The 13,781-nt window shown below is 43.8% G+C and overlaps 2 protein-coding genes and 2 non-coding genes across 4 annotated transcripts in view; 1 reads left to right on the forward strand and 3 right to left on the reverse strand.

The window, feature by feature from the left end:
* Positions 1-2,703, forward strand: part of DIPK1A (divergent protein kinase domain 1A) — a 118,896-nt gene extending 116,193 nt beyond the window's left edge. The window contains exon 5 of the mRNA XM_036757660.1: positions 179-2,703. Coding sequence (XP_036613555.1) covers positions 179-991 — 813 coding nt within the window. The 3' untranslated portion in view covers positions 992-2,703. The remainder of the gene's footprint in view (positions 1-178) is intronic.
* Positions 2,704-2,994: 291 nt separating this feature from the next.
* RPL5 (ribosomal protein L5) lies at positions 2,995-12,801 on the reverse strand. Its single transcript, XM_036757086.1, has 8 exons — positions 12,704-12,801; positions 11,688-11,757; positions 11,486-11,601; positions 9,648-9,782; positions 8,742-8,944; positions 7,939-8,116; positions 4,898-4,986; positions 2,995-3,159 (listed from the first exon to the last, which is right to left on the reverse strand). The coding sequence occupies exons 1-8, from the start codon at positions 12,704-12,706 to the stop codon at positions 3,060-3,062; spliced, it is 894 nt and encodes a 297-aa protein (XP_036612981.1). The 5' UTR covers positions 12,707-12,801; the 3' UTR covers positions 2,995-3,059.
* On the reverse strand, positions 4,619-4,757 carry LOC118849301. The gene has a single exon (XR_005010347.1). It is a non-coding gene; the product is annotated as a small nucleolar RNA SNORA66 (small nucleolar RNA).
* LOC118849303 lies at positions 7,465-7,602 on the reverse strand. The gene has a single exon (XR_005010349.1). It is a non-coding gene; the product is annotated as a small nucleolar RNA SNORA66 (small nucleolar RNA).
* Positions 12,802-13,781: the final 980 nt, after the last annotated feature.

A 13,781-nucleotide genomic window follows, 5' to 3' on the forward strand; every position in this document is an offset into this window, starting at 1 on the left:
GGAATTCTAAGGCCATCACATAGCAAGTAGCAAAATTGCCTGCCTTGGTTTAAGAACAGAAGTATCTCAGATATTTTAAAACTCAGTTGACGTGGTAGAGGGGTGGGGGGAGGAGGGCAGTATATGTGTATCTTAGTGATTGCTTTTAAATGTGGTTAATTATTCTTGTCATTACCAGGCAAAGTTGGGTGACCAAGGAAATCTTTCGGAGTTGGTCAATCTCATCCTCTCGGTGGCTGACGGAAACAAAGATGGCCGGGTCTCCTTGCCTGAAGCCAAGTCTGCATGGGCCCTTCTTCAGCTCAATGAGTTCTTGCTCATGGTCATCCTTCAGGACAAAGAGCACACACCCAAACTGATGGGCTTTTGTGGAGATCTCTATATGATGGAAAGAGTGGACTACACCTCTCTTTACGGCATCAGCCTTCCCTGGGTGATTGAACTTTTCATTCCCTCTGGTTTCAGGAGAACCATGGATCAGTTGTTCACACCCTCATGGCCTAGGAAGGCTAAAATAGCCATAGGACTTCTAGAATTCGTAGAAGACGTTTTTCATGGTCCCTACGGAAATTTCCTCATGTGTGACACGAGTGCCAAAAACTTGGGATATAATGATAAGTATGATTTGAAAATGGTGGACATGAGAAAAATTGTGCCAGAAATGAATCTCAAAGAGTTAATTAAAGATCGTCACTGTGAATCTGACCTGGACTGTGTCTATGGTGCAGATTGTAGAACTAGCTGTGACCAGAGCAGGATGAAGTGCACTTCAGAAGTGATCCAGCCCAACCTGGCCAAGGCTTGCAGCCTGCTCAAAGACTACCTGCTGCGAGGGGCGCCCTCGGAAATCCGAGAAGAGCTGGAGAAGCAGCTCCAATCCTGCGTTGCCCTCACAGTCACTGCCAACCAGATGGAAATGGAGCATTCCTTGATATTAAATAACCTAAAGACATTACTATGGAAGAAAATCTCTCATACAAATGATTCCTAGTTGATCTGTCAGACATGGGGAACTTGCCACTTTAGGTCATCCTGACCATTAAAAATGAACCCCTCCCCATCAATATCCCTTCCAATCCCTTCCCAGAAATTCAGCCTCCTGTGCAGCCCCTTTCCCAAGTCTTGGTGGGGGCCAGAATCTATGCTCTCCAAGCCAGTTTGGCAGATGTGGGTCTTCTACTTGTACAGTTTACAAATAACTTTTACATAAATTCCCACTTAGTTCTTCTAACAGTCCTGTGGGGGTTGCAGGGCAGGATGATTCCCATTTCTTGGCTCAGGAAACTGAAGCTGAGCGCTGCTACTAAGTGGCAACCAGGACTCTCGCTCCCAGCTTCAGCTTCTAGATCCTCGGCCTCTTCATGGTACCAGAAAAGTTAGGACTCATCCCATCAGAGAGATGGGAATACAAGAACCTCTGGTCTGTCTCTCAAAGGCATCTAGTTGTTCTTCACTCCTAATGCTGTGAAAATCCTCATTTACATGTGAATACCCATGTTAATGAAAATGATTTTTGCAAGTAATTCTTTGTTAGCCAAGAGGCCACTGCTGGAAACATTGTGGCCAAATCCAAGCTGCTGTTTTAAAAATTAATTTAACTCCCACATAGTTTACTAATATTTCAGCATGGCAGAATTTGCACATTAATGGGAAATTTAAATTGCTAAGCAAATAAATTCCTCTTTGGCATAAACAGGTAGTGGGGCTTACCTTCCGTTTATTTCCATTGTTACCTCATTTACTCATATCTTGAATGCTCTATCTAGTAAATTATATATGTTTCCTCATTAGTTCTACAGAATTTTGGAGGAACTGGAAATTTTTTAAAAACTCAACTGACCAATACACAATTGCTGTCAGTCTATTTTTTGCATCAGTCATTAAGTTACAAAGCATTAGAAATAAAATTATTTAAAAGGGCACAAGTTAAGACTATGTCTTAAAATCTGGCTCTCCCACAGTAATTCTAAAAGGCAAAGACTAAGGTCTCTCTTCCTCATAAGCCCTGGCCATTCAGTATTTACAGCGAGGTGTCTCCAAAGCAGGTACTAGAAGCAGAGTATGCATAGGGAAGTGGTCATATTTGATCTGCAGTAGAAAAAAGTGGCCAACTGACCTGTTCAAACTTTTTTAAAAAGTGCTGAACCAGTTGGGGGTGGAGGAACTCCATTCTTTTTGTTTCTGAGGCGTGATAGACATAAATTAATTATGAAATCTTAATGGAAGGACCTTCAGATTATCAGTGAAAAAACACTTAAGGTACAAAATGCCTCCAAATGGCATCCCCCATCAGTCGATGGGCATGCACGCTGAGAAGGCCTTCACCCAAGTCTTTCCACATACACTCAGGACTTAGGGTTAGCAGCGAAGTGGATTCCGAGCGCATCTGACCTGTATATACTTTGTTCTGGCATGTTTTTTCAAACCTTGTGCACAATGACAATCTTTTTTGATGTCTCCATAAAGTAGAATGGCCTACTTTTGGAGGAAGAGCCAATGTTTGCTGCTGGAAAAGATTCCAACTGGAATTGCTTGTGTCCTCCAGCTGCGTCTAACGTACATGGTGTAATTGGGCAGTGGCCCTTACTGATCATGGCGTTGTTATCACGATATTGTTTTCAGTTTTCTTTACAGTTGTACAGTTTCAGGTCCTTCTCCTTTCCACTAAGCATCTGGTTTCAATAAATGGCTGGAAGAACGTTTCCTAGTCGTAGCATTTCCTTCATTCGCCTGTCACACACAGCCAAAAGGGAATCTTAAATTATTTTCCTGACAGCTATCCAGCCCCTTTAGCAGCGTTAGGGACTAGTTGTAAGTAAGTATCATGGAGAAGCAGATCTTGGTCCCATGTTGCTGCAGTCAAGCTCAAATAAGACACTATGTTCAGAAAATAAGCACAGATACCACCACCACCACCACCATCTTGGAAAAAAGAACCTCTACTCCATACTCCTGGCTAGTACTTTGTAAAGCTCCATTAAGAACAGACACAGGTGATGTTCAATAAGTTTATTGTCTTAATCTGAAAATCTTCATAGAAAATTACAGATTTTGATGTTCTAACTATCGGCTGCCCGCTCCTGGGCTCTGAGGAAACTCGCCTTCTTCTGAGCAACCCGGTCTTTCTTCTGGGCAAGGGACATCTTGGGGCGGTTCCATCTATGAAGCAAAAAAGGCAAAGGATCAGAACTCACAAATGTAAACCAGAAAGTGTTACCAAAGGCCTTCTAAGCTACTGAAAACAGAGGGGAAACTGCAGTTTGTTCCATGAAATAGGCCACACTACCGGTCAGTCCCAAAACAGCTGCTTTTCCCACCAGTGCCCATCACTCCAACCCCACTTACTTCTCGGCCAGTACCATGTGCCTTTCTCTACTCTAAGATCTACACGTGGGTCCACTACAAATCTCTCCTGAGCACATGTGGGCCCTCACTTGGCATTTCTTTTATTCCTTTCTGTATCACTTTCTATCATTCACCTCAGGACCTTCTCTTCCAAAATACACCACACCCCTCCCTCTGCAGCAAGTGACCCTGACTGCCTCTCAGGCTGTTAGGGTTCTTTTGGAGTCTTGCTCTTTCAAGCATTTTCCACTTTCATTTCCAGCCTCTCCCTCCTCCCACTTTCCCCTGACCTCATGACCAAACCTGTAAGAAGGACTGAGTTCACTGCCTCCACTTCCTTACTAGGCCCCCTCTTAGCCCCTTGCAATCTGATTGAAACTACGAAGTCCCATCTCGATTTCCTCCTTATCCCCAAATGCATCATTTCTCGGCTCTCACCCCCTGGATTCCCTGACACTACAGGTTCTCTGCTAGGTTCCAAAAAAAATTCTCACATTGTCATTCTCCTCTTCCTACACATAGCTTCTTCCCTCATCCTAACCCATAGCATCAGTGTCACACCAAATCCCTGTTTGTAGCCCTGAATCATGTCCCAAGCACCTGTGCTGGTCACCTCTGTCCAAACACCCTCATGTCTGCAATTTAAACAAATTCTGACACTAAAGTCATTTTTGTCCTAAACTTGCTCCTCTCGGGAATCCATCAGCTCATACTCTGCTTCCTCCCTCCCCACCATATCCAATCATTTGCCAAGTCCTTTCTTTCATCCCAGGCAGTCTCAAATCTTCACTCTCCCTTTCACTCCCACCTGCCCTGTCCCTCAGTGCAAGCCCTCACTGTGGGCTTGTTGACTGTCCCACTTCCAACCCTTCCCCCTGCTGCCGGTCCTTTGGGCTCCAATGTACAAAAAAGGTACATAGACAAAGGTCTTCCAGTCCATATTCCTCCCCTTCACACACACACACACACACACACACACACACAGGTATTTCAGCCAAACCCAACTCCCATAATTCCACCCCCTGCCACCCTACCCTTTCCCTCAAGGTCTAGCTCAGGTGTCATCTACACTACAAAGTCATTCCTGACACTCCCTCTCTTCTCACCTAACCCAAGTCACTTTGGAGGTGACTATATCACAGATGTACATTATGTGTGTGTGTCTTCCAAATGGGAAGTTTTTAACTACTGAACTGAACCATAAGGTGACAAACATCAAATAATCCTAAATGCCCAATCACAGTAATGTTCAAGATAAAGTAACACCCAGTTGTCTTGTCTTGGGATAGAACGAGGTGCCTAAAAAAATGTGAATTCTGAGGCAAAAACGCTTCTATCACCATAATTACTTTAGCAAACCTGGTTCCCCTTGCTTCTGCAACATCATGCAGAGCCAGTGATCGAGTTTGCAAATCTGCACCAAGAGCTTGGCTTTCAACTCTGTTGAAAAGCCAATTCATAACAGAAGCCAGCTATTTTTTGTGAGGTACAGCATTTTCAAATCCACTGCATTTGTACAAAAGGAGAAAGCTGAGACAGCAAGGCCACTTACCTTTTCTTTTTAACTTCCCTCTTGGGTTTCTTTTCATATACTGGATTCTCCCGTATACCAGCATGAGCTTTCTTGTACATTTCTTCCATCTGAAATAAAGACAGCCAAACAGTTTTTGGTTCCCCTTCAGATGCCCCAGCCAAGCCTTATGTATCACTAAAGGGCATGAGGGTTACCACTGCCCCTCCCCAAAGCCACCGACCACCACCGCAGCCGCCTTTTCTAATGTTTAAAGGAGATACTGATGACATCTACTCTATGGTCACTGTTATCTGCTTAATCCTTACACTCACACAAAACAAGAATGCAATTTATAATTGGTGCCAGTTTGCATCATATTTGGTTTTTGTTTTCAATTTAAATTTGGTTTGTATTACGGATACATATAGGTTTGAATGCTCCTGGTGAGGGGATATTTGTTTTGTCTTTAGAGCCTCAGAAAAATAGCTTTTCCTTTCAACGTCTCAATTTTCTTCTTTCAAAGAGACTTTATTTTAGGATAGTCTATTGAATACAGTTTCTACAAGGATTTCTCAAGAGCAGTGAAAAACTCAAGGACCCTTCCCAATGTCATAGAATTCATAAGTCAAAATATTTCCAGGTTAACAAGTTTGGTTCTTGGTCAATTGCTTCAGCTATGTTCTAGATAAAGATCAATCAAGGAAGGGTCTATTAAACACCCCCTATGAGTCAGGAACCAGGCTACGCACTGAAGATGTAAAGACAGAACAGAAATATTCCCTCCCCTCAAAAACGTTAACATTCTAATTCTAAACTGTGGATATAGGGATGGATAAACTACAACCAGGTCCAAGAGGTCCAAGAAGGCTTCCTACAGGCAGGAAGCTTGGAGTAATCCAGGTACAGCAGGAGGCCAGACTTTCCAAGCATGGGAGGAGAACCAATAAACTGGATTCCTGCTAGATTTCATGGTAATTAAACAATTCTATCCTAACTCCACAACTATCTTACCACATGAATAGCTTTTAATGCCCAGGCTACTTAACACTGCCCAGACTTGAACACTAAGTGTCAAAGAGTATCACAATCTAGAGGAACTACATTCATTCTTGTCATACCATCATCGGATACTTTGTATGTGCACCTACCAATTACCTAAAAGGGTGAAAGGGAGGTGCGCTGGACCTTTTCATTAAAGGGTTATGTTTAAACCTAAAGCATTTTAATATTCATAGTTTCTAGCTTGATATGCATATAACTCACAAGGACAACAAACTAGTGAGGCAGACAGTGAAATTATCACCCCGGATTTTTGGATGAGGAGCCAGAGGCTCGGGAGTCACAGGCAGCCCCACCCCTAAGGTCCTACAGCAGTAATTTTCAAAGCCAGCTTCCTGATTTAAGTCTGGGTTCTCCCACAACTCCACTCTGCCCAGTCATTAAAATGTTCATGAGTAAAACTTTAGGGTCACATAGTTTCTTTTAAAAAGACCAAGGGCTTCCTTTTGTAAAGTAACGCAGCTTAGGCACTGGTACCAACATCGATCTTTCCTGTGCACAGCACTACATGGGCCCCGGGCAGGACCAGAAAGTCTATGTTTACAACAGACTTGGCAGGTTCTGCAACATGTCTAAAACCTGCCATTCATTCAGAGAAACCCCTGAGGTGACCACCACACTCACAATCACTTATAAGTAAGGTCCAACAAGGACCACCAATCTTCAGAGACTAGTGGACTTCAACAATACTTCTGTAAAGTCACATGGCCCTTGCAACTAACTGGGAAAAAGTTGCTAGAACTGGAAAACAGCCTCCCTCTACTACACGGTTCACAAAAGCATTCAAGACTGAAGCTATCTAAGGTCTGGTATAAGCTTTTTTTACATGTTAGTAGTAAAAATATTTTATTTCACTGAAACAAAAAGAGCAGGCAGTGACTTATCCTGCCTCCTAAATCATAAACCATCTAGCCTGGCAGGCACCAGGATGTGAGGCACTACAATGATTTATCAGATGAAGTGTTTTTTTCCCTCCTTTTCTATCCTGGGAATGATCAGGACCAGCACACACACTAACAAGAAAAACAAGCCTCCCCTAAGCTGAAAATGTATACATCAACAAGCCAAGCCTTCTTTCAATCTCAAGTTTTGCCTCTGTATGAAAAAACGTCTACCTGTTACTATTCAAAAACTCATCCTTCCTTACCTAACTTCATGTATTCGGCTTTAACCACTACCCGAGGTTGGCACCCCGAGGCATCTAGTAACTATGGCTGGCTCCTCTTCTATGGATTGTGGAGGCTGAGGCCTCTGGTGGCAGCAGCCGCTCTAGCTCCCCCACCATGTCCTCTCTGGAAGTTTTGGACCTGTCCCCCTGCCCAGGGAACTGTACCTAAATATTCCCATGACCAAAGGAAGTCACAGCAGATCCTAGTAAAGACCTCTTGCCAAGCATCTCAACAGTTTCCTCATCCATGAAGAGGAGTCTAGTACCACCACCTTCATTGTGCATGCCAGGATCTCCACATGAAGTGGCAGCAGCAGTTGTGCCCCAGGGGACTCGTGTCCCGGTGAAGTTTTCCTAAATGCCCAATCACATCCAGTTGTCTTGTCTTGAGATAGAACGAGGTGCCTAAAAAATGTGAATTCTGAGGCAAAAACGCTTCTATCACCATAATTACTTTAGCAAACCTGGTTCCCCTTGCTTCTGCAACATCATGCAGAGCCAGTGATCGAGTTTGCAAATCTGCACCAAGAGCTCTTTCAACTTTGTTGAAAAGCCAGTTCATAACAGAAGCCAGCTATTTTTTACCAAGTAATTTGGGGGCTGGGCTAGGGGGAAGAGACCATTTAATCCACATACATTGTAACTACTTGTAGAGAATAGGTCTATCTGCTTCCACTTTCCTTTGTCATCAAGTGTCCCGCTCACACAGAAAGTCCCAACCAACACTTAAGATTTACAAGACGACTTAGCAGTTCCTTCCTCAGGCTGTTTCTTCACAGCTGTGGACTCCCTTAAACAAATGCCTTCAGAAGAATCCATGGCCCAATAGGGCCTGTTAAGGCAAACTTCTTACCATGTCAGGGGTGATGTTGTTCTTTATGTACTGTGAGAACTGCTTTTTATAAGCATCTTCATCTTCTTCCATGAGATAACGCATGTAATCGGCAACATTTTGGCCCATGATGTGTTTACGATGCACTTCAGCGTTGAATTCCTTGCTTTCTGAATCATACCCAGGGAAGCGTTTGGTACTAAGACAAAATTTTAAAAGTTAGTATTTTCCACAGAATTCAGCACGTGTCCAAACACTACACAGAGTCTGCCATCAGTCCCGTCTTGAAACAACTGCATCAGCAGCAACTCAGTCAGTGGGATATCATCATCAAGCAGCTAAGCCCCAGACTCCAAGATGGAGACACAGTACAAAATTCAATGCAAAAATAAGGGAAAGTAGTAAAATAAATATTGTTCAAAAGCTGCCTAAAATTAAACAAATCACAATGCAAATTCATCTTAAAATCCTCCATTGCAATCTTATTATAACCTTGCAATGTCATGATACTATAAGCTTGTTGAAAATAATTATTGCTTTATCAGTAAAGTTATGCGTAACTCACCAAATAGAAAGCACCAAACACAAATTTCCCAAATTTCCTGCCCTAACATATCCTTGATTTCCAAACCAAAGTGAATCATGAATGTCAAAATAAAGAGCCTGTAGTTGGAACCTTCAACATCTACTCCATTCCCTCCATAGCCTGAGTATCTTTAGTTATTTCCATTCCTGGGGGTGGAGGGTGAATACTAGGTAGTGGGTAAGTACCTCTACCTCCCAAACCTCCCAAGGAAAACACTATCCACACCCATCTCATTTACCTGTGAGGAATAGACAGACCACCATCCACAGCTCCCTTAAGGGCCCCAAAGACTTTGTTTCCCGTGGTAGTTCTGGCAAGTCCTGCGTCCAAGTAGCATGTAAAAGCACCGGGCTGACCATCAATGCTTTCCACATTGTATTCATCTCCAGTCACTTCCACCTGACCTTCATAGATCTTGTCCATGCCAAATCTGTTAAGAAGCTATAAAACAACAATGAAAAAAAAACCCTAAACATACATTTTAATATAGAAATTAGGAAAAGATGCTCAAGAAATTCTTTAAAAATATTTCTTCTGACATCAGGTTCAGAGATTCCAAGATTTAAGCTTTCCTCTCGCTTTCAAATAGTCTTTTTACAGGACCTAATCTTTCTACTAGCCTCAAACATACCCTTATGTACCTACACCACTTCTGAATGCTATTTTCTGAACAAAATACATACAGGTACTCAAAACAAAAACCCATTAACACTATTATACCTAAGCCAAACAAAGGGCTATGCTATATGATCATGCTACCTAATTGTCCTTCATTTCCATTTCTCTGGAATTAAAAATGCTGCCATCTAGGGACAATGACCCACCTCCACCCCCAACTGGCCAAAAAAACGTTTAAGACACATCCACGTTTGGGCTCAATTATCCCCTTATCTTACAGAGTCCAACCAAAGTCTCAACCTGTGATGTTTTCATCGCCACTTCTCAAGTTCTATAATTAGCAGGAAATCCTCAAAGCCCTCAGTGAGACTGAAATTTTAAAGAACCAAACCAAATCTTAAGATATAAACATCATGCATATTATAATATACTCTCAACCAAGCAGCTATGAAACGAAACTGTAAGCACCCGAGGGAGGGGAAAAGCTAAGTTCACCTGAAACATCAATGAAGTAACCATAACCTACCCTGCGGGCCAGCAGCAGGCCTGTGCAGTAAGCGGCGGCATAATTTGTCAGGCCAACCTTCACACCATACTTTGGCAACTCATGGGCATAAGCTGCACAGACAATCATATCCCCTTCTATACGGGCATAAGCAATCTTTAAAAAAAAAAGTCAGATATTAGTGTCCCAACGGAACCACAAAATTGTCACCATTTTAGTACCCACAATTCACACACTAGCTAAGTAATATATTTAACATGAATTATATTAGACTTTTATAATATAAAAAGGCTAAACAAACAGATGAGCAAGTCACTATTACTAAGTAACATCTCTTGTTTAACACAAGTGTTCTTTTAAAAAAAGATCCATTAATTTTTCTAGGCAACTATGGGGTATTAGTAGCTTTGCCTATTTCAGGTTTAAACGCCAAATGCCTGAAAACAAAGTTACTGAAACTTACACAGCAGGTATTAGCTCCAAAATAAAAGTCTATTATCTAGTGAATTTTTAAAAAAAGATTCCAATCCTAAAAGCTAGTAATAAACCAGCGGTCGGGACCCGGTCAATAAGAAAATAACACTAATGATTACAAATATTTGTAACAATTTATGACAATATAATACTATATAGTTACTTTGTAACACACACCATTTTTTTCTTAAATGTTTCATTGATGTATTTGGTTTTTATACCAAGTACGAATAAAATGAGATATTTATATCAATGTTTTCCAACCATAAATCACTAAATAAACATTAGCTATTACATCTTCTCCAATTAAACGTCCTGCAACAAAGAAAAAATTTACCAAAATCAATCAATACAGCGACAACTTCTGATAATATAACTTTCTGCCCCAATAATTTCCGGCCTTTGGGAAAAGGGGCAATGTTTCATTTATTTTCTGGAACCCATATTAAGTCCAGTATCTCTCTTATCCTTACAACATGCAAGTCTTATAATCCCTATTTTACAAGTAGGCCTCAATTGCTTTAAGTGTAAAGTGAGGTAGAAAAACATGATCCCTAAATTCTTTAGGTTTTTAGCTTAAGATGATAGAGAAGGAATTAGAAACCAGTTCCAGTGATATCTTGCTACTTATTTTCAATCACAATTTACAAACTTATTTGTTTGCCATAAACTAACCTAGGGATGTTGAAAATGAGAAACATTCAGAAAACAGATATATGAGGGGAAAAGGATTTGTTTTCATGAAAGGGAATGATTACCAAATAAATATTAAAACAATTACATGTTTCTCTACCATACTACACCCAGGAGTTGTCAAGTTAAAGAGGGAGTAACGTAGCAACTTTTACAAGATTAGTCCTAGTTATTCCTACTAATTATTGGTTATTCAGCCTCTCCAGGCCCCAGTTTCTACATGCTAAAATTGAGGGAGAATGCAGAGAATACCTAGGAGAAAAGGAAGTGGTCAACAGTAACAAATGCTACAGAGGATGAAGACAAGGGAAAAAAAATTGAGATTGGACAAGTAAAATATTCCTAAGGATGAAGTCAAAAGGGGTAAGTAGAAAGCAGCCTGCAAAGAGGAAAGCAGCAGGTTGGTAGATAGACTGTCTTTCAAGAGAGATCCCTTTGAGAGAGACATCAGAGCTTAGAACTTTCTAGAGGGTGTCTTTTCCTTCTGTCTTGGTTTTAGTTACCAAGACTGTAAATTCCCTGAAGAAATTCCCTTGAAAATTGCTCAACAAATTATTAACTCAAAGTTTTGTCCATTGTTAATAGGAAATCCCACCCCTCAGGAGTCAAATCTCAGAAGTACTTCGCAGCAAAGTTATCTCAATATTTTGATCCCCACCAAGTTCCACTTCTTGCTGGGAAGGACAACTTGCCTGGCAGATGATATCTCTGTTGGTCACTCGGACTATCATCCTGTATTTTGGTGTGTTATACTTGTTTTTATCTTGGATTACTAAACGTTTCCGTGCATAATAATCCGTCTTTCCCTCTGAAAAAAGAGATCTGGATTAAGAGTGCGTCCATTAGGGATAAAATGCAAACTCTGTTGCTATTACTCGTGTTAAATTACTATACCTCGCCTTCTCCGGAATTTCACTTGGTACCTCTTGAAGTAGGCCTTATTCTTGACAACTTTGACAAACCCCTTGGTGATAAAGAAAAAACTTCAATTGTGATAAAGATTAACAGTTGAAGTCTCAGGAGAGTCGGCTAGAAGCCAGAGACACTTATTTGCGAGCTGTCACCAAACACACCAGGGGCCAGTCCACTTTCTAGGACCCGGCCGGCTCGGTCTCCTACGCCCGTCTTTTCCGTGCCCCGCATCTTCCATTCATTAGCCCAGGAAGCCTCGCTCCCGGCCGGGAGTCCCGGCGCGGCCTCGGTGCACTCCTTGCACCAGGAGCACAGAACCAAGCCCGACCCCCGGGGCCCGGGGCGGAGCAGCGCGAGCCGGAAGCGGGGCCGCACCGAGCACATGGAGACCCTGCAACCGCGGCCCGGGCCTCGACGCCCTCGCAGCGCAGGCTCCCCAGAATCGAGGCCCCCAGAGGCGCCTGTTCGGGCCCGAGCTGCGGCCTGGGACCGGACACAGCGCTTTGGAGAGGAGCCCAAGACCGGGAAGGACCCCTGCGCCCCCGGACTGGCCGAGAAGCAGCTCGGGGAGCCCCAAAGGCCGGCCGGGAACCAGTGCTATACCCACCCCCCAGTCCTCACTCCAGCCCCAGCCCCCGGCCCGCCAGGCCTGAGCTCGCCCCCCACCCCGGGACCCCGCGCGTGGCCCCCCGCGCCCCCGTCCCTCCCTGACAGGCCCAAGCCCGGACTCCAGACGCTCGCTCCCGTCCCCGGCGGACTACCCAGCTAGAGCCCGGGACCCTCGCGGCGCCCCGAGCCCTCCCAGGCAGACCCGCGCGCAGCCTCCCGGCGGCCGCCATTAGGCCACGCTGGGAGCAGGCAGGGCTGCCGGCCGCGGCCGCTCCTCAATCGGAGTCCATCCGCCGCTCAGGCCGCTCGGACCGGGCTCCGGGAAGGCATGGGAGCAAGCACTGGGAACCCCCAAGCTGTCCGGGTGCCAGCGTCCAGCAGGTACTCACCATCCTGCCGAACGAGACCCGCGCCCTCGGCACAGACCTGCAGGCCTCGCAGCGCTAGGGGGAAAAAAGGGCCTGAGCTCGTGCGCAGGCGCAGTATGTACAGCCGGCGACTGAGGCGGTGCTACGTGGGAAAGAGAGGCAGCTCGGGAAAGGGCCGAGAGGAAAATCTTCTTACTGCCCCGCAGTGGCCCGGAGGAGACTCAACACTCTCCAAACAAGTCAAGTGGCAAGATGCCCACCCTGGTGAGTTCTCTTTAAAAACAAACCTTCCAATTGACAAAAAAATGTTCTTTCTCTCCTACCCCATTGTTTAAAAAAAAACACAGCACTTGTAACAAATACACATAGTTAAGCAAAAGAAATTCTCACATTGGCTGTGAACATCAGTGTCTCAATCGACTACCCTGATGTTATTTTCAGGGCCAGGCTAGTTTGTTCTTGGAGCGTTCTTTTCCCAGGCCAGCCCTGTGGCACGGACACCAGTGTTCCCCCTATGCCTTGAATTCTCCCCACATGCATAGCATAATTCCGTACTCCTCTCCAGTCCCGGACACTCATGCCCAAGGTATTAATCCACTGAGTTCTTTCTGGGGGCCTGCAGAAGAGCTGTTTGATATTGGAGAATGAGTTAAGTCTCAGCTCAATGCTCTCACTGAGAATGCCACCCAGCCATTCACCACGGCACTGGGCCCAGCCCATTAGGATATCTTGCCTAGTCTGCCCTCCCTGCTTCCACCTTTTGTCCAAGGAACAGTAACACCCTTGCGACATGATTGCACAGCACACTCATACCCCGTAAATGCCGAAGTGAGAAGACTCTCACTTACTAATAGGGGTTACCTCCTCCTAGTAGAAAGTAAGTTCTTTGAAAATAGGAATTGTCTTATATTTGTATTTTTTGTACCCCAAAGCCTAACAAAGTGCCTGGAACATAATAGGTGTTCAATAAATGGTTGATTGTTCATTTAATTGATTGAAGGTATTATTAAAAAGATGAGCCTTTGTTTCTGGGACGAACTTTGACTCTTTAAAGGTTTTCTGTGTTTTGTTAATTCCGTACATATCTTAGATATCAGAC

The sequence above is a fragment of the Trichosurus vulpecula genome, chromosome 4 (genome assembly GCF_011100635.1).
Source record: "Trichosurus vulpecula isolate mTriVul1 chromosome 4, mTriVul1.pri, whole genome shotgun sequence".
Classification (NCBI taxonomy): domain Eukaryota; kingdom Metazoa; phylum Chordata; class Mammalia; order Diprotodontia; family Phalangeridae; genus Trichosurus; species Trichosurus vulpecula.